At 41.0% G+C, this 25,657-nt stretch overlaps 1 protein-coding gene across 1 annotated transcript in view; it reads right to left on the reverse strand.

Annotated features, from left to right (window-relative positions):
* Nucleotides 1–6,038: 6,038 nt before the first annotated feature.
* The window catches only part of ELOA (elongin A), a 252,922-nt gene continuing 233,303 nt past the window's right edge, over nucleotides 6,039–25,657 (reverse strand). Inside the window, exon 11 of the mRNA XM_053707297.1 lies at nucleotides 6,039–7,402. Within this exon, the coding sequence (XP_053563272.1) occupies nucleotides 7,341–7,402 (62 nt within the window). The 3' untranslated portion in view covers nucleotides 6,039–7,340. The remainder of the gene's footprint in view (nucleotides 7,403–25,657) is intronic.

Here is a 25,657-nt window from a genome sequence, read left to right on the forward strand (position 1 = left end):
TTCTTCAAGCGGTGGTGCCTTCTGTTTAGGATTGCCTGTCGAATGACTGGGGGTTGTGGGTAAGGGAGTGATACTTAACAGTTTAACTGTGGCGCTCTTTGCCTCCTGCTGCTGGCCAGGAGTGATATTCCCAACAGTAATTATTTAAGCTGTGGACTCACCATATCCGGAAATAAATACATTTATCAGGTAAGCATAAATTTTGTTTTCTTTGTTCTTTTGGTATCTTTTGTTGAAAAGTAGGGATTTAAACTCAGGAGAGCATGCAACTGTCTGGAGCACTATATGGCAGCAGTTTTGCAAGAATGTTATCCATTTGCAAGAGCACTAGATGGCAGCACTATTTCCTGCCATGTAGTGCTCCAGACACCAAACTAGGGCCTAGATTTAGAGTTCGGCGGTAAAAGGGCTGTTAACGCTCCGCGGGTTTTTTTCTGGCCGCACCATAAATTTAACTCTGGTATCGAGAGTTAAAACAAATGCTGCGTTAGGCTCCAAAAAAGGAGCGTAGAGCATTTTTACCGCAAATGCAACTCTCGATACCAGAGTTGCTTACGGACGCGGCCGGCCTCAAAAACGTGCTCGTGCACGATTCTCCCATAGGAAACAATGGGGCTGTTTGAGCTGAAAAAAAACCTAACACCTGCAAAAAAGCAGCGTTCAGCTCCTAACGCAGCCCCATTGTTTCCTATGGGGAAACACTTCCTACGTCTGCACCTAACACTCTAACATGTACCCCGAGTCTAAACACCCCTAGCCTTACACTTATTAACCCCTAATCTGCCGCCCCCGCTATCGCTGACCCCTGCATTACACTTTTAACCCCTAATCTGCCGCTCCGTAAACCGCCGCCACCTACGTTATCCCTATGTACCCCTAATCTGCTGCCCTAACATCGCCGACCCCTATATTATATTTATTAACCCCTAATCTGCCCCCCACAACGTCGCCGACACCTACCTACACTTATTAACCCCTAATCTGCCGAGCGGACCTGAGCGCTACTATAATAAATGTATTAACCCCTAATCCGCCTCACTAACCCTATCATAAATAGTATTAACCCCTAATCTGCCCTCCCTAACATCGCCGACACCTACCTTCAATTATTAACCCCTAATCTGCCGACCGGAGCTCACCGCTATTCTAATAAATGTATTAACCCCTAAAGCTAAGTCTAACCCTAACACCCCCCTAACTTAAATATAATTTACATCTAACGAAATAAATTAACTCTTATTAAATAACTTATTCCTATTTAAAGCTAAATACTTACCTGTAAAATAAACCCTAATATAGCTACAATATAAATTATAATTATATTATAGCTATTTTAGGATTAATATTTATTTTACAGGCAACTTTGTAATTATTTTAACCAGGTACAATAGCTATTAAATAGTTAAGAACTATTTAATAGTTACCTAGTTAAAATAATTACAAATTTACCTGTAAAATAAATCCTAACCTAAGTTATAATTAAACCTAACACTACCCTATCAATAAAATAATTAAATAAACTACCTACAATTACCTACAATTAACCTAACACTACACTATCAATAAATTAATTAAACACAATTGCTACAAATAAATACAATTAAATAAACTATCTAAAGTACAAAAAATAAAAAAGAACTAAGTTACAGAAAATAAAAAAATATTTACAAACATAAGAAAAATATTACAACAATTTTAAACTAATTACACCTACTCTAAGCCCCCTAATAAAATAACAAAGACCCCCAAAATAAAAAATTCCCTACCCTATTCTAAAATACAAAAATTACAAGCTCTTTTACCTTACCAGCCCTGAACAGGGCCCTTTGCGGGGCATGCCCCAAGAAGTTCAGCTCTTTTGCCTGTAAAAGAAAACATACAATACCCCCCCCCCAACATTACAACCCACCACCCACATACCCCTAATCTAACCCAAACCCCCCTTAAATAAACCTAACACTAATCCCCTGAAGATCTTCCTACCTTGTCTTCACCATACCAGGTTCACCGATCCGTCCTGGCTCCAAGATCTTCATCCAACCCAAGCGGGGGTTGGCGATCCATAATCCGGTGCTGAAGAGGTCCAGAAGAGGCTCCAAAGTCTTCATCCTATCCGGCAAGAAGAGGACATCCGGACCGGCAAACATCTTCTCCAAGCCGCATCTTCTATCTTCTTCCATCCGGTGCGGAGCGGGTCCATCTTGAAGCAGGCGACGCGGATCCATCCTCTTCTTCCGATGTCTCCCGACGAATGACGGTTCCTTTAAGGGACGTCATCCAAGATGGCGTCCCTCGAATTCCGATTGGCTGATAGGATTCTATCAGCCAATCGGAATTAAGGTAGGAATTTTCTGATTGGCTGATGGAATCAGCCAATCAGAATCTAGTTCAATCCGATTGGCCGATCCAATCAGCCAATCAGATTGAGCTCGCATTCTATTGGCTGATCGGAACAGCCAATAGAATGCGAGCTCAATCTGATTGGCTGATTGGATCAGCCAATCGGATTGAACTTGATTCTGATTGGCTGATTCCATCAGCCAATCAGAAAATTCCTACCTTAATTCCGATTGGCTGATAGAATCCTATCAGCCAATCGGAATTCGAGGGACGCCATCTTGGATGACGTCCCTTAAAGGAACCGTCATTCGTCGGGAGACATCGGAAGAAGAGGATGGATCCGCGTCGCCTGCTTCAAGATGGACCCGCTCCGCACCGGATGGAAGAAGATAGAAGATGCGGCTTGGAGAAGATGTTTGCCGGTCCGGATGTCCTCTTCTTGCCGGATAGGATGAAGACTTTGGAGCCTCTTCTGGACCTCTTCAGCACCGGATTATGGATCGCCAACCCCCGCTTGGGTTGGATGAAGATCTTGGAGCCAGGACGGATCGGTGAACCTGGTATGGTGAAGACAAGGTAGGAAGATCTTCAGGGGATTAGTGTTAGGTTTATTTAAGGGGGGTTTGGGTTAGATTAGGGGTATGTGGGTGGTGGGTTGTAATGTTGGGGGGGGGGTATTGTATGTTTTCTTTTACAGGCAAAAGAGCTGAACTTCTTGGGGCATGCCCCGCAAAGGGCCCTGTTCAGGGCTGGTAAGGTAAAAGAGCTTGTAATTTTTGTATTTTAGAATAGGGTAGGGAATTTTTTATTTTGGGGGTCTTTGTTATTTTATTAGGGGGCTTAGAGTAGGTGTAATTAGTTTAAAATTGTTGTAATATTTTTCTTATGTTTGTAAATATTTTTTTATTTTCTGTAACTTAGTTCTTTTTTATTTTTTGTACTTTAGATAGTTTATTTAATTGTATTTATTTGTAGCAATTGTGTTTAATTAATTTATTGATAGTGTAGTGTTAGGTTAATTGTAGGTAATTGTAGGTAGTTTATTTAATTATTTTATTGATAGGGTAGTGTTAGGTTTAATTATAACTTAGGTTAGGATTTATTTTACAGGTAAATTTGTAATTATTTTAACTAGGTAACTATTAAATAGTTCTTAACTATTTAATAGCTATTGTACCTGGTTAAAATAATTACAAAGTTGCCTGTAAAATAAATATTAATCCTAAAATAGCTATAATATAATTATAATTTATATTGTAGCTATATTAGGGTTTATTTTACAGGTAAGTATTTAGCTTTAAATAGGAATAAGTTATTTAATAAGAGTTAATTTATTTCGTTAGATGTAAATTATATTTAAGTTAGGGGGGTGTTAGTGTTAGGGTTAGACTTAGCTTTAGGGGTTAATACATTTATTAGAATAGCGGTGAGCTCCGGTCGGCAGATTAGGGGTTAATAATTGAAGGTAGGTGTCGGCGATGTTAGGGAGGGCAGATTAGGGGTTAATACTATTTATGATAGGGTTAGTGAGGCGGATTAGGGGTTAATACATTTATTATAGTAGCGCTCAGGTCCGCTCGGCAGATTAGGGGTTAATAAGTGTAGGCAGGTGGAGGCGACGTTGTGGGGGGCAAGTTAGGGGTTAATAAATATAACATAGGGGTCGGCGGGGTTAGGGGCAGCAGATTAGGGGTACATAGGGATAACGTAGGTGGCGGCGCTTTGCGGTCGGAAGATTAGGGGTTAATTATTTTAAGTAGCTGGCGGCGATGTTGTGGGGGGCAGGTTAGGGGTTAATAAATGTAATACAGGGGTCGGCGGGGTTAGGGGTAGCAGATTAGGGGTACATAAGTATAACGTAGGTGGCGGTCGGCAGATTAGGGGTTAAAAATTTTAATCGAGTGTCGGCGATGTGGGGGGGCCTCGGTTTAGGGGTGCATAGGTAGTTTATGGGTGTTAGTGTACTTTAGGGTACAGTAGTTAAGAGCTTTATAAACCGGCGTTAGCCAGAAAGCTCTTAACTCCTGCTATTTTCAGGCGGCTGGAATCTTGTCGTTAGAGCTCTAACGCTCACTGCAGAAACGACTCTAAATACCGGCGTTAGAAAGATCCCATTGAAAAGATAGGCTACGCAAATGGCGTAGGGGGATCTGCGGTATGGAAAAGTCGCGGCTGAAAAGTGAGCGTTAGACCCTTTAATCACTGACTCCAAATACCAGCGGGCGCCCAAAACCAGCGTTAGGAGCCTCTAACGCTGGTTTTGACGGCTACCGCCGAACTCTAAATCTAGGCCTAGGTATCACTTTAACAAAGAATACCATTGGAACAAAACAAATGTGATAATAGAATTCAACTTTTTTTTCTAAAAAAACCCTGTAAATTCTAGCAGAATTATGAAAAAAAATTTTAGGCTTCATAACCCTTTAAAGAACTATGTTATAGAGGTTCTAAGACTTACCCTATGCTGTAGCCACAAGTCAGTCTGCAAACAATACATCTAATTACTGGCCATAGTACCTAAGCTATTGTTGCCAATGAAAAAAATATACAAGTCTCTACCCAAAGGCAGCAAAGACACTTCAAATAAAAAACATGGTTTGTGTCCTCTTACTGCCTCTGTATTACCAGCATCCAAAAAGGCATACATTTAAATTTTTAATAAGATCAGGAATTTTCCTTTGAATTGCAACCTTTTACTTTGTTTCTAAATTAAAGGGACATGAAACCCAAAAATTTTCTTTCATGATTCGGATAGAGAATAAATTTTTAAACAACTTTCCAATTTACTTCTATAATTTAATTTACTTCCTTCTCTTGTTATCCATTGCTGAAAGGTTTATCTAAGCAAGCTCAGGAGCAGCAGAGAACCTAGGTTCTAGCTGTTGATTGGTGGCTGCATATATATATATATATCGATTGTGATTGGCTCACCCAATGTGTTCAGTTAGAAACCATTAGTGCATTGCTGCTCCTTCAACAAATGATACAAAGACAATGAAACATTATATAATAGGAGTAAATTAGAACGATGTTTAAAATTGTATTCTCTATCTGAATCATGAAATAAAAAAATTGGGTTTCATGTCCCTTTAAGAAATTGTTGTAGATTTATTGACTAGTCTTTCTGCAAAAGTAATTTCAAGTTAAAGGCACAGTATACACTTGTTTTTTCTTTGCATAAATGTTTTGTAGATGATCTATTTATATAGCCCATAAAGTTTTTATTTTTTTTTAAATGGATAGTTTTGCTTATTTTTAAATAACATTGCTCTGATTTTTAGACTCCTAACCAAGCCCCAAAGTTTTAGGAGAATACAGACGTAGAATACCTACTCCAGCTTGCTCCTGTTTGTCTAAAGGGTCTTTTCATATGCAGAGGAAGGTTGGAGGGGGGAGTGTCTGATATTTCCCATTTGCATTGGGTGTTCCAGCTACCTTATGAACAGAGCTAAACTGGAAGCTTCTAAGTAAGTTTTTTAACGGTTTTATATTGGATTTTTAAATCGGTATATACTGGATTTTTATATCAGATCTGTGCATATTATTCTTTACAGTAGTGTCTATTACTTGCAGTTATATGAAAATTGGTGTATACTGTCCCTTTAAGGATTAAAAAAATGTATTAGTAACAGCAGTAACGAAGAAATTTAGGTCAAAAATTCTAATTTCTTACTCATTAAATAAAAAACCACACCAAACAATGTTTCAGTTTTATTAAGATCCAGATAAAATCATTTTGCATATATCAGTCTATTTAAAATATTTAATCTCCTTAAACCACAAAAAGTTTTATTTACATAAAATAGGAGCCCACATGAAATCCCAGAATTTCCTTGCAACTCCTGTACGTTGACTGCAAGCACAGTTATACTGATATGATAAAACAAAAAAAACACAGTAGGCCTATCTTGCACTCTGACCTGCATTCAACATGCAGTGGTGCGTCTGACAATGCCAGGAAAATTGATAAAATGAAAAAAAAAAAAAAAAATACTGAGGATCATTCCATAATTGAAAGTGTATTGTGAAAATTCCATTGGTAGGGCACTTATAATTAATAATAATAAAAAAGTACAAATGGTTATATGCATGATCTGACTGCACAGTGAATTGAACTATAAGCCACTAGGGTCCACTGGAATAAGTAGTGGGAACTGGAATAAATAAGGGTAAAAAAAAAAAAAAAAACTTGGAAAATCCTTGAAAGTATTCCTTTGATCCAAAAATGTAATAACATTTTCCTACAGACCCCAAACAATAACCATGGTATATGTGATCACATTGTAGAAGGAGAGAAGACATCTTCAGAAATTCATACGCAATTAACACAAAATAATAAAACATATACATTTTACAAGACACTACAACACTGACATTTTAGACCCATGGTTGACTGCCTGGAATACAATGCACTTGGTAGGATCCAAAAAAACAAACAAACCCATGAAAGGTTTTCCTTGATTATCTGAACTTGCCTAAACGCAAAACATAACTGAAATTAAAATACCTTAATGTTTAACGCAAAACAGTAACATGACATTGTGGAGCAGTTTACAGACATAATTGGTACAAGTGAACTCGTCATTGAAATGACCTCATTCTTTGTTACATTTACATTATTATTTATACTGTACCTTTTCAGAGTGAGACATGCCCTGCTTGTATAGGGAGATTATGAAATTATGTCTGGCACCCAGCTATAACAGCGCAGGGATTCCAATGCTACAGGAACAGGAGTTGGCAACATTATTATCAGTCAGATAACATAAAAAACACAACAACAAAACTCCTGGGGAACTATAAATAAGTTGAGGGGAAACATATTAAAAGCATAGAGGGTCACCACCATAACATCACACGTGCTGCAGCTGGTGACAGAGAGAAGCTTGGGCAGAATGGGAGTTGCATCACGTTGTAGTTGTAGCAAAGTCTTGTATATATTAATCGTCCCAGCTTCTTTCATCCAAAATACAGTTTGTTTGTTTTTAAAATTCAAATCTTTATCGGCGGGAAAATCTGTTCTTGAAAGCTTTTATTGTCTTTGCCATCATTGGTGCGACCTCTGAAAAGCACAATGATACAAAATGACATAAGTAACTGTAAATGAATATGTTAAATGCATGAAACTTAAAGGAACAGTATACACCAATTTTAATTTAACTGCATGAAATAGACACTACTATAAAGACTAATATGCACAGATACCGATATAAAAATCCAGTATAAAACCGTTTAAAAACTTACTTAGAAGCTCCCAATTTAGTTCTGTTGAAAAGGTTAGCTGGAAAACCCACTGAAAAACTGATACCCCCCCCCCTGCATATGAAAATACTTTTTACACAAAAAAGGAGCAAGCTGGAGTAGGTATACATCAGTATTCTCCTAAAACGTTGGGGCTTGGTTAGGAGTCTGAAATCAGCGCAATGTTATTTAAAATAAGCAAAACTATACATTTAAAAAAAAAAAAAAAAAAGCTGTATAGCCTATATAAATAGATCATCTACAAAACATTTATGCAAAGAAAAATCTAGAGTATAATGTCCCTTTAAAAAATAAATAATAAAAAAATAAATTTATGCTTACCTGATCAATTGCTCCTTGAAATTACTCTTCCCTGCCACTAGGAGGCAAATATTTCCAAACCCAAAGAGCTCTATAAAACCTCTCCCACCTCACTGGTAAACTATTCTGACTTGTAGCCAAGCAAAAGAGGTGGGAAAAAGTAATAAAAAAGAAGTGCACAAAAATAAACCATCACCAGAAATCAAACAGGATGGGTGGGGTCTTATGCACCACCATGAGAGAAATTAATTTATTAACAGGTAAGCAAAAAACAGAATTTATGTTTACCTGATAAATTACTTTCTCCAACGGTGTGTCCGGTCCACGGCGTCATCCTTACTTGTGGGATATTCTCTTCCCCAACAGGAAATGGCAAAGAGCCCAGCAAAGCTGGTCACATGATCCCTCCTAGGCTCCGCCTACCCCAGTCATTCGACCGACGTTAAGGAGGAATATTTGCATAGGAGAAACCATATGGTACCGTGGTGACTGTAGTTAAAGAAAATAAATTATCAGACCTGATTAAAAAAAAAAACCAGGGCGGGCCGTGGACCGGACACACCGTTGGAGAAAGTAATTTATCAGGTAAACATAAATTCTGTTTTCTCCAACATAGGTGTGTCCGGTCCACGGCGTCATCCTTACTTGTGGGAACCAATACCAAAGCTTTAGGACACGGATGAAGGGAGGGAGCAAATCAGGTCACCTAAATGGAAGGCACCACGGCTTGCAAAACCTTTCTCCCAAAAATAGCCTCAGAAGAAGCAAAAGTATCAAACTTGTAAAATTTGGTAAAAGTGTGCAGTGAAGACCAAGTCGCTGCCCTACATATCTGATCAACAGAAGCCTCGTTCTTGAAGGCCCATGTGGAAGCCACAGCCCTAGTGGAATGAGCTGTGATTCTTTCGGGAGGCTGCCGTCCGGCAGTCTCGTAAGCCAATCTGATGATGCTTTTAATCCAAAAAGAGAGAGAGGTAGAAGTTGCTTTTTGACCTCTCCTTTTACCGGAATAAACAACAAACAAGGAAGATGTTTGTCTAAAATCCTTTGTAGCATCTAAATAGAATTTTAGAGCGCGAACAACATCCAAATTGTGCAACAGACGTTCCTTCTTTGAAACTGGTTTCGGACACAGAGAAGGTACGATAATCTCCTGGTTAATGTTTTTGTTAGAAACAACTTTTGGAAGAAAACCAGGTTTAGTACGTAAAACCACCTTATCTGCATGAAACACCAGATAAGGAGGAGAACACTGCAGAGCAGATAATTCTGAAACTCTTCTGGCAGAAGAAATTGCAACTAAAAACAAAACTTTCCAAGATAATAACTTAATATCAACGGAATGCAAGGGTTCAAACGGAACCCCCTGAAGAACTGAAAGAACTAAATTGAGACTCCAAGGAGGAGTCAAAGGTTTGTAAACAGGCTTAATTCTAACCAGAGCCTGAACAAAGGCTTGAACATCTGGCACAGCAGCCAGTTTTTTGTGAAGTAACACCGACAAGGCAGAAATCTGTCCCTTCAGGGAACTTGCAGATAAACCCTTTTCCAATCCTTCTTGAAGGAAGGATAGAATCCTAGGAATCTTAACCTTGTCCCAAGGGAATCCTTTAGATTCACACCAACAGATATATTTTTTCCAAATTTTGTGGTAAATCTTTCTAGTTACAGGCTTTCTGGCCTGAACAAGAGTATCGATAACAGAATCTGAGAACCCTCGCTTCGATAAAATCAAGCGTTCAATCTCCAAGCAGTCAGCTGGAGTGAAACCAGATTCGGATGTTCGAACGGACCCTGAACAAGAAGGTCTCGTCTCAAAGGTAGCTTCCAAGGTGGAGCCGATGACATATTCACCAGATCTGCATACCAAGTCCTGCGTGGCCACGCAGGAGCTATCAAGATCACCGACGCCCTCTCCTGATTGATCCTGGCTACCAGCCTGGGGATGAGAGGAAACGGCGGGAACACATAAGCTAGTTTGAAGGTCCAAGGTGCTACTAGTGCATCCACTAGAGCCGCCTTGGGATCCCTGGATCTGGACCCGTAGCAAGGAACCTTGAAGTTCTGACGAGAGGCCATCAGATCCATGTCTGGAATGCCCCACAGCTGAGTGACTTGGGCAAAGATTTCCGGATGGAGTTCCCACTCCCCCGGATGCAATGTCTGACGACTCAGAAAGTCCGCTTCCCAATTTTCCACTCCTGGGATGTGGATAGCAGACAGGTGGCAGGAGTGAGACTCCGCCCATAGAATGATTTTGGTCACTTCTTCCATCGCTAGGGAACTCCTTGTTCCCCCCTGATGGTTGATGTACGCAACAGTTGTCATGTTGTCTGATTGAAACCGTATGAACTTGGCCCTCGCTAGCTGAGGCCAAGCCTTGAGAGCATTGAATATCGCTCTCAGTTCCAGAATGTTTATCGGTAGAAGAGATTCTTCCCGAGACCAAAGACCCTGAGCTTTCAGGGATCCCCAGACCGCGCCCCAGCCCATCAGACTGGCGTCGGTCGTGACAATGACCCACTCTGGTCTGCGGAATGTCATCCCTTGTGACAGGTTGTCCAGGGACAGCCACCAACGGAGTGAATCTCTGGTCCTCTGATTTACTTGTATCTTCGGAGACAAGTCTGTATAGTCCCCATTCCACTGACTGAGCATGCACAGTTGTAATGGTCTTAGATGAATGCGCGCAAAAGGAACTATGTCCATTGCCGCTACCATCAACCCGATCACTTCCATGCACTGAGCTATGGAAGGAAGAGGAACGGAATGAAGTATCCGACAAGAGTCTAGAAGTTTTGTTTTTCTGGCCTCTGTCAGAAAAATCCTCATTTCTAAGGAGTCTATTATTGTTCCCAAGAAGGGAACCCTTGTTGACGGGGATAGAGAACTCTTTTCCACGTTCACTTTCCATCCGTGAGATCTGAGAAAGGCCAGGACAATGTCCGTGTGAGCCTTTGCTTGAAGAAGGGACGACGCTTGAATCAGAATGTCGTCCAAGTAAGGTACTACAGCAATGCCCCTTGGTCTTAGCACAGCTAGAAGGGACCCTAGTACCTTTGTGAAAATCCTTGGAGCAGTGGCCAATCCGAAAGGAAGCGCCACGAACTGGTAATGTTTGTCCAGGAATGCGAACCTTAGGAACCGATGATGTTCCTTGTGGATAGGAATATGTAGATACGCATCCTTTAAATCCACCGTGGTCATGAATTGACCTTCCTGGATGGAAGGAAGAATAGTTCGAATGGTTTCCATCTTGAACGATGGAACCTTGAGAAACTTGTTTAAGATCTTGAGATCTAAGATTGGTCTGAACGTTCCCTCTTTTTTGGGAACTATGAACAGATTGGAGTAGAACCCCATCCCTTGTTCTCTTAATGGAACAGGATGAATCACTCCCATTTTTAACAGGTCTTCTACACAATGTAAGAATGCCTGTCTTTTTATGTGGTCTGAAGACAACTGAGACCTGTGGAACCTCCCCCTTGGGGGAAGTCCCTTGAATTCCAGAAGATAACCTTGGGAGACTATTTCTAGCGCCCAAGGATCCAGAACATCTCTTGCCCAAGCCTGAGCGAAGAGAGAGAGTCTGCCCCCCACCAGATCCGGTCCCGGATCGGGGGCCAACATTTCATGCTGTCTTGGTAGCAGTGGCAGGTTTCTTGGCCTGCTTTCCCTTGTTCCAGCCTTGCATTGGTCTCCAAGCTGGCTTGGCTTGAGAAGTATTACCCTCTTGCTTAGAGGACGTAGCACCTTGGGCTGGTCCGTTTCTACGAAAGGGACGAAAATTAGGTTTATTTTTGGCCTTGAAAGGCCGATCCTGAGGAAGGGCGTGGCCCTTACCCCCAGTGATATCAGAGATAATCTCTTTCAAGTCAGGGCCAAACAGCGTTTTCCCCTTGAAAGGAATGTTAAGTAGCTTGTTCTTGGAAGACGCATCAGCCGACCAAGATTTCAACCAAAGCGCTCTGCGCGCCACAATAGCAAACCCAGAATTCTTAGCCGCTAACCTAGCCAATTGCAAAGTGGCGTCTAGGGTGAAAGAATTAGCCAATTTGAGAGCATTGATTCTGTCCATAATCTCCTCCAAAGGAGGAGAATCACTATCGACCGCCTTTATCAGATCATCAAACCAGAAACATGCGGCTGTAGCGACAGGGACAATGCATGAAATAGGTTGTAGAAGGTAACCTTGCTGAACAAACATCTTTTTAAGCAAACCTTCTAATTTTTTATCCATAGGATCTTTGAAAGCACAACTATCCTCTATGGGTATAGTGGTGCGTTTGTTTAAAGTGGAAACCGCTCCCTCGACCTTGGGGACTGTCTGCCATAAGTCCTTTCTGGGGTCGACCATAGGAAACAATTTTTTAAATATGGGGGGAGGGACGAAAGGAATACCGGGCCTTTCCCATTCTTTATTAACAATGTCCGCCACCCGCTTGGGTATAGGAAAAGCTTCTGGGAGCCCCGGCACCTCTAGGAACTTGTCCATTTTACATAGTTTCTCTGGGATGACCAACTTGTCACAATCATCCAGAGTGGATAATACCTCCTTAAGCAGAATGCGGAGATGTTCCAACTTAAATTTAAATGCAATCACATCAGGTTCAGCCTGTTGAGAAATGTTCCCTGAATCAGTAATTTCTCCCTCAGACAAAACCTCCCTGGCCCCATCAGACTGGGTTAGGGGCCCTTCAGAAATATTATTATCAGCGTCGTCATGCTCTTCAGTATCTAAAACAGAGCAGCCGCGCTTACGCTGATAAGTGTTCATTTTGGCTAAAATGTTTTTGACAGAATTATCCATTACAGCCGTTAATTGTTGCATAGTAAGGAGTATTGGCGCGCTAGATGTACTAGGGGCCTCCTGAGTGGGCAAGACTCGTGTAGACGAAGGAGGGAATGATGCAGTACCATGCTTACTCCCCTCACTTGAGGAATCATCTTGGGCATCATTGTCATTTTCACATAAATCACATTTATTTAAATGAATAGGAATTCTGGCTTCCCCACATTCAGAACACAGTCTATCTGGTAGTTCAGACATGTTAAACAGGCATAAACTTGATAACAAAGTACAAAAAACGTTTTAAAATAAAACCGTTACTGTCACTTTAAATTTTAAACTGAACACACTTTATTACTGCAATTGCGAAAAAACATGAAGGAATTGTTCAAAATTCACCAAATTTTCACCACAGTGTCTTAAAGCCTTAAAAGTATTGCACACCAAATTTGGAAGCTTTAACCCATAAAATAACGGAACCGGAGCCGTTTTGAACTTTAACCCCTTTACAGTCCCTGGTATCTGCTTTGCTGAGACCCAACCAAGCCCAAAGGGGAATACGATACCAAATGACGCCTTCAGAAAGTCCTTTCTAAGTATCAGAGCTCCTCTCACATGCGACTGCATGCCATGCCTCTCAAAAACAAGTGCGCAACACCGGCGCGAAAATGAGGCTCTGCTTATGCTTTGGGAAAGCCCCTAAAGAATAAGGTGTCTAATACAGTGCCTGCCGATATCAATATATCAAAATACCCAGATAAAATGATTCCTCAAGGCTAAATATATGTTAATAATGAATCGATTTAGCCCAAATAAAGTCTACAGTCTTAATAAGCCCTTGTGAAGCCCTTATTTACGATCGTAATAAACATGGCTTACCGGATCCCATAGGGAAAATGACAGCTTCCAGCATTACATCGTCTTGTTAGAATGTGTCATACCTCAAGCAGCAAGAGACTGCACACTGTTCCCCCAACTGAAGTTAATTGCTCTCAACAGTCCTGTGTGGAACAGCCATGGATTTTAGTGACGGTTGCTAAAATCATTTTCCTCATACAAACAGAAATCTTCATCTCTTTTCTGTTTCTGAGTAAATAGTACATACCAGTACTATTTCAAAATAACAAACTCTTGATTGAATAATAAAAACTACAGTTAAACACTAAAAAACTCTAAGCCATCTCCGTGGAGATGTTGCCTGTACAACGGCAAAGAGAATGACTGGGGTAGGCGGAGCCTAGGAGGGATCATGTGACCAGCTTTGCTGGGCTCTTTGCCATTTCCTGTTGGGGAAGAGAATATCCCACAAGTAAGGATGACGCCGTGGACCGGACACACCTATGTTGGAGAAAAGTAAATTTATGCTTACCTGATAAATTGATTTCTTCTATGATACGACGAGTCCACGGATTCATCCTTTACTTGTAGGATATTATCCTTCTGCTAACAGGAAGTGGCAAAGAGCACCACAGCAAAGCTGTCTATATAGCTCCTCCCTTGACTCCACCCCCAGTCATTCGACCGAAGGTATAGGAAGAAAAAGGAGAAACTAAAAGGTGCAGAGGTGACTGAAGTTTTAAATCAAAAAATATAATCTGTCTGAAATTGACAGGGCGGGCCGTGGACTCGTCGTATCATAGAAGAAATCAATTTATCAGGTAAGCAGAAATTTACTTTTCTTCTATAAGATACGACGAGTCCACGGATTCATCGTTTACTTGTGGGATACAATACCAAAGCAACAGGACATGGATGAACGGGAGGGACAAGACAGATACCTTAACAGAAGGCACCACTGCTTGAAGAACTTTTCTCCCAAAAATAGCCTCCAAAGAAGCAAAAGTATCAAATTTGGAAAATTTCGAAAAGGTATGAAGTGAAGACCAAGTCGCAGCCTTACAAATCTGTTCAACAGAAGCATCGTTTTTAAAAGCCCATGTGGAAGCCACCGATCTAGTAGAATGAGCTGTAATCCTTTCAGAAGGCTGCTGTCCAGCAGTCTCGTATGCCAAACGAATGATGCTTTTTAGCCAAAAAGAAAGAGAGGTAGCCGTAGCTTTTTGACCTCTACGCTTTCCAGAATAGACAACAGAGAAGATGTTTGACAGAAATCCTTAGTCACTTGCAAGTAAAACTTCAAGGCACGAACCACGTCCAAGTTATGTAGCAGACCAGTTCTCCACTCCTGGGATATAGATTGCTGATAGATGGCAAGAGTGATTCTCTGCCCATCGAGTTATTTTGGAAACCTCTATCATCGCTAGAAAAATCTTTGTTCCCCCTTGACGATTGATATATGCTACAGTCGTGATATTGTCCGACTGGAATCTTATGAATTTGGCCGAAGCCAGCTGAGGCCACGCCTGAAGCGTGTTGAATATCGCTCTCAGTTCTAGAATATTTATTGGAAGGAGGGCCTCCTCCTGAGTCCACACACCCTGAGCCTTCAGGGAATTCCAGACTGCACCCCAGCCCAAGAGGCTGGCGTCCGTCGTCACTATGATCCATGCTGGCCTGCGGAAGCACATTCCCTGGGACAGATGATCTTGTGACAACCACCAAAGAAGAGAGTCTCTGGTCTCTTGATTCAGATTTATCTGAGGAGATAAATTTGCATAATCCCCATTCCAAAGATATGACGAGTCCACGGATTTCATCCTTACTTGTGGGAAACCAATACCAAAGCAATATGACACGGATGAAAGGGAGGGACAAGACAGGAACCTAAACGGAAGGCACCACTGCTTGAAGAACCTTTCTCCCAAAAACAGCCTCAGAAGAAGCAAAATTATCAAATTTGGAAAAAGTGTGAAGGGACGACCAAGTCACAGCCTTACAAATCTGTTCCACAGACGCATCGTTTTTAAAAGCCCATGTGGAAGCCACAGCCCTAGTACAATGAGCCATATTTCTTTCAGGAGGCTGCTGTCCAGCAGTCTCATATGCCAGGTGGATGATACTTCTCAGCCAAAAAGAAAGAGAGGTAGCCGTAGCTTTCCAGAATAAACAATGAATAATGAAGATGATTGACAGAAATCCTTAGTTGCCTGTAAGTAAAACTTTAAGGCACAGACCACGTCCAAGTTATGTAACAGACGCTCCTTCTTAGAAGAAGGATTAGGACACAAGGAAGGAACAACAATTTCCTGATTAATATTCTTATTCGAAACAACCTTAGGAAGGAACCCAGGTTTGGTACGTAAAATTACCTTATCAGAATGAAATATGAGATAAGGCGAATAACACTGTAATGCTGAAAGCTCAGAAACTCTTCAAGCGGAAGAAATAGCAACCAAAAACAGAACTTTCCAAGATAATAGTTTAATATCTATGGAATGCATAGGTTCAAACGGAACCCCTTGCAGAACTCGAAGAACTAAATTCAAACTCCAGGGAGGAGTAATAGGTATAAATACAGGTTTAATTCTAGATAGAGCCTGACAAAAAGACTGAACATCTGATACATTTGCCAAACGTTTGTGAAACAGAATTGACAAAGCTGAAATGTGTCCCTTTAAGGAACTTGCTGATAACCCTTTCTCCAATCCTTCTTGGAGAAAAGACAAAATCCTAGGAATCCTAACTTTACTCCATGAGTAACCCTTGGATTCACATCAATAAAAGATATTTACGCCATATCTTATGATAGATCTTGCTAGTGACAGGCTTTCTAGACTGTATCAAAGTATTGATAACTGAATCAGAGAATCCTCGCTTCGATAAAATCAAGCGCTCAATCTCCACGCAGTCAGTTGCAGAGAAATTAGATTTGGATGTTGGAAAGGACCTTGAATGAGAAGGTCCTGTCTCAATGGAAGCTTCCACGGTGGCAGAGAGGACATGTCCACTAGATCCGCATACCAAGTCCTGTGTGGCCACGCAGGCTCTATCAGGATCACTGAATATTGGGAGTCTATGTTATGTGTAAAGGGAATGCACAGGCAATACAAAGTAATTAGAGGCCTACTGACACAGGTGATTATCTCCTAAAAAACACCTTTAGAAATCTATGGGGAAAAGTATTTAGGATGTTAGGTGTCTGTGAGGACACCTAAACAAAACTAAAAAAATCTGTGGCGCTGAGAGGACAGCTAAACTAATCACTATATGACTGATCCAGCTATGGTCCCAATTGTATATAAATAGGATAACTAAAATGAATATAGATTTTAATGGTTACAATTAATACACATTATCAATACATAATAGTCTCATCAAAAAAATGCAATCAGAAAATGTATAAACACAAATTCATATGGACCCTAAAATATTAGTTTACACTAAAATAAGAATACTAAAACGATTAAAAACAAGCTTGTGGCAGCAATATACAAAAAGAAAAAATTAATGCAAAAGACCATATAATCATGCAATCAAAATGGCCATAGAAAAGATTGCTCTAGATAAAACAATGTAGTATACAGATAAAAAACAATAAATAAAACGGATAATCCTTCAACGATTATAAAGTCAGTTTGTGATGTGATCCTCCAGCATTGCTCATCAATCCTAATGCAGGAGGGTATATGAGACAAGAAGAATAGCTTGTCAAAAGCAAACCAATAGTTCAAGTAAGGTAAAAACCTCCGGTGTAAGTAAAAAGTGTTTTACCTTACTTGAACTATTGGTTTGCTTTTGACAAGCTATTCTTCTTGTCTCATATACCCTCCTGCATTAGGATTGATGAGCAATGCTGGAGGATCACATCACAAACTGACTTTATAATCGTTGAAGGATTATCCGTTTTATTTATTGGTTTTTATCTGTATACTACATTGTTTTAACTAGAGCAATCTTTTCTATGGCCATTTTGATTGCATGATTATATGGTCTTTTGCATTAATTTTTTCTTTTTGTATATTGCTGCCACAAGCTTGTTTTTAATCGTTTTAGTATTCTTATTTTAGTGTAAACTAATATTTTAGGGTCCGTATGAATTTGTGTTTATACATTTTCTGATTGCATTTTTTTGATGAGACTATTATGTATTGATAATGTGTATTAATTGTAACCATTAAAATCTATATTCATTTTAGTTATCCTATTTATATACAATTGGGACCATAGCTGGATCAGCCATATAGTGATTAGTTAAGCTGTCCTCTGAGCGCCACAGATATTTTTAGTTTTGTTTAGGTGTCCTCATAGACACCTAACATCCTAAATACTTTTCCCCATAGCTATCAGGATCACTGAAGCTCTCTCCTGTTTGATTCGAGCAATCACGCGTGGGAGGAGAGGAAACGGCGGAAACACATAAGCTAGGCTGAACTAAGGTACTGCCAAGGCATCTATCAGTTCGGCCTGAGGATCCCTTGACCGGGATCCGTATCTTGGAAGCTTGGCATTCTGACGAGATGCCATCAAATCCAATTCCGGTCTGCCCCATCTGAGAATCAATGAGGCAAATACCTCCGGGTGAAGTTCCCACTCCCCCGGATGAAAAGTCTGTCGACTTAGAAAATCTGCTTCCCAGTTCTCTACCCCTGGGATGTAGATTGCTGACAGATGACAAGAGTGGGCCTCTGCCCAACTGATTATCTTGGATACTTCTATCATCGCTAAGGAACTCCTTGTTCCCCCCTGATGATTGACATATGCCACAGTCGTTATGTTGTCCGACTGGAATCTGATTAATTTGGCCGAAGCCAACTGAGGCCACGCCTGAAGCGCATTGAATATTGCTCTCAGTTCCAGAATATTGATTGGAAGTAGAGACTCCACCTGAGTCCAAACACCCTGAGCCTTCAGGGAGTTCCAAACTGCACCCCAGCCCAGAAGGCTGCCATCTATTGTCACTATCACCCATGAGGGTCTGCGGAAACAAGTCCCCTGGGACAGATGATCTGGCGACAACCACCAAAGAAGAGAGTTTCTGGTCTCTTGATCCAGAATTATCATTGAAGATAAATCCGCATAATCCCCATTCCACTGACCGAGCATGCACAGTTGTAGTGGTTTGAGATGAAAGCGAGCAAATGGAACGATGTCCATTGCCGCTACCATTAATCCGATTACCTCCATACACTGAGCCACTGATGGCTGAGGAATGGACAGAAATGCTCGGCATGCATTCAAAATCTTTGATTTTCTGACCTCCGTCAGAAATACTTTCATGGCTACCGAGTCTATCAGAGTTCCCAAGAAAGGAACCCTTGTCTGTGGAACAAGTGAACTCTTCTCTATGTTCACCTTCCAGCCGTGAGTTCTCAGAAAAGGCAACACTGTGTCCGTGTGAGAACCGCCAAAAGAGACCCTAGAACCTTTGTGAAGATTCTGGGTGCTGTGTCCAACCAGAAAGGAAGAGCTACAAACTGATAATGTTTGTCCAAGAAGGCAAACCTTAGAAACCGATGATGATCTTTGTGGATTGCAATATGAAGGTAAGCATCCTTCAAATCCACGGTAATCATATATTGACCCTCCTGGATCATTGGCAAAATCGTTCGAATTGTTTCCATCTTGAATGATGGAACTCTTAGAAATTTGTTTAGACACTTGAGGTCCAAAATGGATCTGAACGTTCCCTCTTTTCTGGGGACCACAAATAGGTTTGAGTAAAACCCCTGTCCCTGTTCCAATTTTGGAACAGGACAGATTACTCCAATAGTAAAAAGGTCTTTTAAACAGCATAAGAACGCCTCTCTCTTTATCTGGTTTGCAGATAATTTTGAAAGATGAAATCTCCCTCTTGAGAGAAAATCCTTGAATTCCAATTGAACATCTCTTGCCCAAGCCTGAGCAAAGAAAGAAAGTCTGCCCCCTACTAGATCCGGTCCCGGATCGGGGGCCACCCCTTCATGCTGCTTTGTGGAAGAAGAAGAAGAAGCGGGGGGTCCTCCTTTAAAGTTCCGAAAGAAACGAAAATTATTCTCTTTACCTCTCATTTTAACCAACCTATCCTGGAGGTAGGGCATGGTCCTTACCTCCTGTAATATCAGAAATTATCTCCTTCAATTCTGGCCCAAAAAGGGTCTTACCTTTAAAGGGAATAGCTAAAAGCTTATGTTTAGATGACACATCAGCAGACCAAGATTTGAGCCACAATGCTCTACGTGCTAAAATAGCAAATCCTGCATTTTTTGCCGCTAATTTAGCAATTTGAAAAGCGGCATCAGTAATAAAAGAATTAGCTAGCTTAAGAGCCTTAATTCTATCTAGAATGTCATCTAATGGAGTCTCAACTGCAGTAGTTACTGGAACAATGCAAGCCGTAGGTTGTAAAAGAAATCCCTGATTAACAAATAATTTCTTTAGTAGACCCTCTAATTTCTTATCCATAGGATCCTTGAAAGCACAACTATCCTCAATGGGTATAGTAGTATGCTTATCTAGGGAAGATATAGCTCCCTCTACCTTAGGGACCATTTGCCATGAGTCCCGAATGGTATCTGATATAGGAAACATTTTCTCATAATTAGGAGAGGGAGAAAACGGTATACCTGGCCTATCCCATTCCTTACTAATAATATCTGAAATTCTCTTAGGAACCGGAAAAACATCAGTGTAAGTAGGAACTTCCAAATATTTATCCATTTTACACAATTTCTCTGGAGGAATCACAATAGGATCACAATCATCCAGAGTCGCTAAAACCTCCCTAAGCAACAGGCGGAGGTGTTCAAGCTTAAATTTAAATGACATAGCATCTGAATCTGTCTGAGGCAAAACATTCCCTGAATCAGAAATTTCACCCTCAGACAGTAATTCCCTGATCCCCAACTCAGAGCACTGTGAGGGAACATCGGAAATAGCTAATAAAGCATCAGAGGATTCAGTATTTACATTAATACTTGACCTACTGCATTTACCCTGCAACACTGGTAATTTAGACAATACCTCTGTAAGGGTAGTTGACATAACTGCAGCCATCTCCTGCAGAGTAAAGGAATTAGATGCACTAGAAGTACTAGGCGTCGCTTGTGTGGGCATAAAAGGTAGTGACACTTGGGGAGAATTGGATGGCATATCCTGATTCTCTTCAGACTGAGAATCATCCCTAGGCACACTTACTTTATTGAAAATCTGCTTTTTACATTGTAAAGCGCTTTCAGTACAAAAGTTACACAATGTTAGAGGGGGTTGCACAATAGCTTCTAAACACATAGAACAATGAGAAACCTCAATGTCAGACATGTTGAACAGACTAGTAATACCACAAAAGTCGTTTAAACACTTATTTATAGCATAAAATAAACATTAGAAAAAACGTGTACTGTGCCTTTAAGAAAAGAAAAAGTGAACAATTTTTCCAAAATGCACAAAAAATGTTAAATTATTCCCAAATTTAACTTAATATCATTGGTTAATCCAAAAATTACTGCACCCAGAAGCAAGGGCAGAAATAAGGGTTTAAAGATAGATAAAAATACACTCTGCACCTCGCCACAGCTCTGCTGTGGCGCCTACCTGCCCCCAGGGTACTTTGAATAAAGTTTCCAACCCTTCAGACCAGCTACACAGTCCAGGAGCCACCGAGTTACTGTTTGCTGCTGCTAAGCCTGGAGAAATTGCGTCAAAATAGGCTCCGCCCCTTAAGGGCAAAAGTCAGAGTAGGCCCAAACAACACCACATGGAAATGCAGTTTTGCACTAAAGTAAAAATACACACACAATATAACCCTCAAGCATAAAACCAATAAGTTTTAAGTGCCAAAAATAAAAAACATAAAACATTGTTTTTTTATATTGTCTCCCATGTCACATAATGCCCAAATATCAACTAATGATAAATATAAAATAGGGAATCCAGTAACACCCCTCTTATTAAAATAGGTTTTACTGCTTACCCCATTCCCATACAGGGAAATAATGCCAGCCAGTTCTGATACACCAAGTCTCCTCAGAAAAAAAGGCTGCACATACCTTAATGCTGCTTGTAGCATGAAACCGGTCTCCACACTGAAGATGTCTCATGGTTACCTTCAGAAGTCTTGTGGGAACCAGCGTGGATCTTAGTTACAAATGCTAAGATCATCAAACCTCAGGGCAGAAAACTTCTTCCATATCCCCCTGAGGAAAATAGTATGCACCGGTACCATTTAAAATAAAAAAACTTCTTGATTGAAGAAACTAAAACTAACACCTCACTTTACCATGTCTTCCTAGTATAACACAGGCAAAGAGAATGACTGGGGGTGGAGGGGAAGGGGAGGGGCTACATATACAGCTCTGCTGTGGTGCTCTTTGCCACTTCCTGTTAGCAGGAGGTTAATATCCCACAAGTAAGGATGAAATCCGTGGACTCGTCATATCTTTGTAAAATAAATCTTTTTCACAGAGAAAGCTAAATCCACAACCCAAATAGAATCCCAAAAATAAATTGGATTTTTTTTTATGTGCACCTTAAAGGTGCAGTATACACCAATTTTCATATAAATGCTTGTAATAAACACTACTTTAACCCTTTGAGTGCTAAGCACTTTCCCACATGGGTGCTAATATTTTCTAAGTTTTTTTTTATTTTTTTGAATATTTGAAAAAATATTTTTTTTTACCTTTCCAACAGTGGGTCTTGGGGGTCTGTAGCTGCTTAGATGCCTGAAATAGAGGCTTCTAAGCAGCATGCTCCCTCCTCCTATACTTAACATTGTTAAGTATAAATAAAGTTGTGCGATGACGTCATCACGTCATTGCGCGTGACGTCACTGCGCATCACGTGAAGCCCCAGCGATGCCTGTCACTCTACAGGCATGATCGCCGGGGTAGGAGTGGTTAGAAGCCCCCAGATCTCCCTCAAGGTGGGAGAGTGCTCATGACGGCTCTGAGCCGTCATTAGCACCAGAGTGAGAAACTCTGTGACGGCTCAGAGCCGTCATTAGCACTCAAAGGGTTAAAGAAGAATATGCACAGATATTGATCTGAAAAAAAAATCTGAAAGCTTTTAAAAACTTACTTAGAAGCTCCCAGTTTAGCACTGTTTATGAGGATAGGCTGGACACCCACTGAAAGCAGGAAGAGCAGACCCTCCCCTGCATATGAAAAAGACCCATTACACAAACAGGAGCAAAGTAGTCTAGATCTGATACTTTGGGGCTTGGTTAAGAGTCTTGGTTAAGACTTTCCTATAAAAGGCTTCATCAGAATAAGCAAAAACAAAAACAAAAAAAGGTACAATTTAGTAAACGTATGCAAAGAAGAAATAGCTGCCTTGCAAATTTGGTCAACAGAAGCCTCATTCTTGAAAGCCCAATAAGTGACAACAGATGTGGTAGAATGAGCACCATTTATGTGAAGGTTGTCCCACCTTCAAGTAAGCTTTATGGATCAAAAGTTATAAAAAGAAGCCAAAGAAACAGAAGTAGCTTTCAGCCCTCTTTTGGAACCAGAAAAATGGACAAACTAGAAATTTGTCTGAAATCCTTAGCAGCACCAACATAATACTTCAATGCTCTATCAACATCCAAATTGTGAAGAAGCATTTCTAAAGCATTCTTAGGATTAGGACACAAAGATGGGACAACAATTTCCAAGCCTATATTGTCTGTAGACACAGCCTTAGGCAAAAATTCAAACTTGGTTCTCAAAACTGCCTTATCCTGATAAAAAAATTAGATAAGGAGAATAACAAGGAGCAGACAATTCTGAAACTCTTCTAGCAGAAGAGATAGCCAAAAGAAAGAAGCTTAATATCCACCTTATGCATTGGTTTAAACGGAGAAGCCTGCAGAACCCTCAATACCAAATCTAGATTCCAAGGTGGAGAAATTGGTTTAATAACAGGCTTAATATATGCCAAAGCCTGAACAAAACCATGAATGTCAGGAAGGCTGGCAAGCTTCCTATGAAAAAAAACTGAAAGAGCAGAAATCTGCCCTTTCAAAGAACTGGCAAAGAGGCCCTTATTCAGATTGTAAAAACTGTAGAACCCTAGGAATTCTGAAAGAATGCCAGGAAAAACCATGAGCCCAACACCAAGAAATAAAGGCTTTCCAGACCTTATGATAAATGTTCCTAGTCACAGGCTTGTGAGCCTGGATCAAAGTTTCAACCACAGAATCTGAAAAAAACTCTAAGCTTGATGGCTTGGAGATTGAACGTTTAGTTTTTAGATGTAGAGACTTGAGATCCGGATGGAAAAACGGACCTTGAGACAGAAAATCTGGCCGCAGAGGAAGAGGCCAAGGCGGGCAACTGGACATCTGAACCAAATCTGCATACCAAACCATGCAAGGTCAAGCTGGAGCAAGCAAAATTACTGATGATTCCTCTTGCCTGACCTTGGAAATTCCTCTGGGAAAAAGAACCAGAGGAGAAAACACATAGGCAAGCTAAAAGGACCAAGGAGCTACTAGAGCACCCACAAACTCCGCCTGAGGATTCCTGGACCTTGCAAAGTACCTGGGAAGTTTGTTGTTTAACCGAGAAGTCATCGGACCTATTTCTGGGAGACCCCAAAGATCCACAATCTGATAGAAAACATCCTGAGGGAGAGATCATTCCTCTGGATGCATAGACTGATGACTGAGAAAATCTACTTCCCATTTGTTCACTACTGGAATATCAACAGCAGAAATTAGACAATGATTGGCTTCTGCCCATGAGAGAATTCGAAACACTTCCCTCATGGCTAGAGAACTGCAAGTTTAACCCCTTGATAACACTGCATACCCTTATAACATCAATAATCCCCACACTATCCTTATCTCTCCCTCCCTTCTCTCATCCCCTATGCTGTCCTCTCATGAACTACTCTGCCTACTTGGAAATACTTCCCTATCTAACTCTCCTGTTTCTAATCAAACACGCTCCTACAAGTCTCACTCTCACCTTCTGTCACTCACACTCCTACTACTGCTTGCTGCTGGTGACATCTCTCCTAACCCTGCAGCAATCACCACACTTTTACACTCTCGCTCAGTCTCTCACAATACAAACTGCAGGTCACGCAATCCTAACAATCTCATTTCCATAAACCCACTGCGCTTATCCCCTCTCTTTTCTTGTGCCCCCTGGAATGCTCGCTCTGTCTGTAACAAACTTACAACTGTTCACGAACTGTTTGTTTCTAACGCTTTCAATCTTCTAGCATTTACTGAAACATGGATATCTTCCTCTGACACTGCTTCCATGCTGCACTCACGCACGGCGGTCTCCATTTTAGCATCTAGGCCAGGTGAGAGACATGGTGGCGGTGTTGGAATCTTACTATCCCCCTCCGCTCCTATCAGCACCTGCATCCTCATCCATCTCTCTCCTCCTCCTTTGAAGTCCATTGCATCCGCATTTTCTCCCCTATCTCCCTCAAGGTGGCAGTTATCCATCACCCCCCTGGACCAACCTCACAATTCCTTGACAACTTTGCTGCCTGGCTTTCTCACTTTCTCTCTACAAATACACCTGCTCTAATCCTAGGAGACTTCAACATCCCAATTGATAACCCATCTGCCCCTGCTGCCTCTAAACTTCTCTCACTCACAAACTCCTTTGGTCTCTCACAATCCCCCCTATTCCCTACTCACCGCGATGGACACTATCGATTTGGTATTCTCCTACCTCAGTTCCCCTTCTGATGTCACCTGTCACCCATTTCCCATCTCAGACCACCATCTGCTCACCTATAATCTCAATGTACATGCTAAACATACTTCTCCCCCCGCCCCCGCAGAAATCTGCACACTGTGGATCCTCTCCAATTTTTTAACCTTATTTAAAAACGCCTCCCCCACACTTCCACAGTATCCTGCCCTGACCTTGCTACAAACCACTATAACAATACTCTCTCCACTGCACTCGACACCCTTGCTCCTCCACAAATACGCAAAACCCCAAGTCGTCAGCTCCAGCCCTGGCATGCTCAGCAAACACGCTATATACAAAAATGCTCCCGTGCTGCTGAACGTGCCTGGAGGAAATCCTGCTCTAAACCCAATTTTCTACACTATAAGTTCAGTCTTTATTCTTACTCCTTTGCCCTTCACTTAGCAAAGCAAAACTACTTCTCTCCTCTCATATCTTCTCACTCCTC

The sequence above is a fragment of the Bombina bombina genome, chromosome 3 (genome assembly GCF_027579735.1).
Source record: "Bombina bombina isolate aBomBom1 chromosome 3, aBomBom1.pri, whole genome shotgun sequence".
Taxonomy (NCBI): Eukaryota; Metazoa; Chordata; class Amphibia; order Anura; family Bombinatoridae; genus Bombina; species Bombina bombina.